This window comes from Pteropus vampyrus, unplaced genomic scaffold, assembly GCF_000151845.1.
Source record: "Pteropus vampyrus isolate Shadow unplaced genomic scaffold, Pvam_2.0 Scaffold89, whole genome shotgun sequence".
In the NCBI taxonomy this organism is placed as follows: domain Eukaryota; kingdom Metazoa; phylum Chordata; class Mammalia; order Chiroptera; family Pteropodidae; genus Pteropus; species Pteropus vampyrus.
The window spans coordinates 5,429,434-5,431,111 of NW_011888870.1; the positions used below are offsets into that span (position 1 = coordinate 5,429,434).

General features: G+C 41.8%; 1 protein-coding gene across 1 annotated transcript in view; it reads left to right on the forward strand.

Annotated features, from left to right (window-relative positions):
• The window catches only part of CFAP43 (cilia and flagella associated protein 43), an 86,402-nt gene that overhangs the window by 12,397 nt on the left and 72,327 nt on the right, over positions 1-1,678 (forward strand). Inside the window, 1 exon segment of the mRNA XM_023532723.1 lies at positions 197-347. Coding sequence (XP_023388491.1) covers positions 197-347 — 151 coding nt within the window.

A 1,678-nucleotide genomic window follows, 5' to 3' on the forward strand; every position in this document is an offset into this window, starting at 1 on the left:
CATATATTTAACGTATACGTTACTTGTCCTTTTATGATATATATTTTAAAATCTGCTATTTGGCCTTTATCTGTTTTGTTTTGTTCGTTTTTTATGTTATAATGCCTTCCCACCTTGTTTCCCACCAGTTTGCAGCAATTACATTAATGACTAGTTTCTGTTAATTTGATTATTCTGATGTTTCTTTTTTCTACAGGTCGGTAAAACTACCTATGGAAGACGGGACATTTTTTAATGAAAAAGACGTAATTTTCCCCGACTCATTGCCGAAAGATCTTATCTACGGACCTGTGCTTCCACTGTCAGCCATTGCTGGGCTAGTGGGCAAAGAGGCAGAAACTTTCAGGGTAATTACCTGGTACCTCTTCCTGTTTGCCTTCTCATAACCATCCCGTGAGACATGCAGGATAGAGAGGATCATCCTGGTTTTTAACACAGATTAGCCCTGGAGACCACGAGAGATGAAGACTCTGGAGTTATGAGTTTGGGCGACTGGAGGATGATGGTACTGCTGACTGAAACAGGGAGCCCAGATGTGATTTTCAGTTTCGGACATACAAATTCGGGGTGCTGGGAACACATCCAGGTGGAGATGCTGGATAGAAGTTGACAAAGTGCCCCTAGTGTTAGAGGACAGGGCTAGAGACACACAGATGTTAAGAGTCTTTCTCACAGAAAGGATAGTAGAAGCACTGGGGAGAGGGGTGTGATGAAGAGGAGAGAAGGGATGTCAGGGAAGAGAGCCAGAGAGGAAACTGCCAAGAGTCGGGAGCAGGAAGAGGAGCCTGAAAAGTAACAGTCACGGAAGTTGGGGCAAATCCAGAAGAGAACAAGACCGTGGAAAGCAGTGGAAGAAAGTTTCACAAGGGAGTTTGTCAACAGCTGTATGCTCATTCATTTATTCATTCAGCAGATTTATCAAGTTCCTTCTATATATCAGGAACTGTTTTAGGTAATAGGGTCACATGGTGACCAACCAGGCATAATAATCCCTGCCTCTTGGTGGTTACATTCCAACAGGAAGACAGAACAATGATACCAAAGGAAAGAGATACATTAAGTCATTACAAAATGTGGTAATTATATAATAGGATAAATGAGGGATGGAGGTGAGCATAAGATTAATACATGCTAGTCAAGTAAGGCCTCTGGGGAGATGACACTTAAGCTGAGACTTTAAGGACTGGGAGACATTACTCTTGCTACAGGGTAGAGAATCTTTAGGCAGGGGGAACTGTATGTGCAAAGTTTGTCTTGGGGGAAGAAAAGAATTCAGTATGTTTGAGGATTTGAGAAAAGACCCATATAGCTGGAGCACAGAAGTGAAAGGGGAGTGAGGTGCAGGTGATGTTCAGGAGGGAGGCAGGGAGCAGAGAGCAGCACATGCCGGGCCTTTGAGATGAAGGTAAGGAGCTTGATTCTAAGCCTCTCCAATCTCCATTATGCTAATGTTTGTGTTAAAGCTCCAAGATGTGGATAAAGGAGATAGAGGTTCCCAAATGTTTTTGACCACTGCAGAGAATTAAGCTATAGATGTTAAAAATAATTCAGTGTGGTAGTTTATTAAAAAAATCTCTGGCAAGCAAGAGAAAATGAATGCTCCTTGTGTTTCCTCTAAAGGATGTCGATTAATCACTTTTTAAATTACAGAAAATGACTAATTCCTTTTAATAGCACA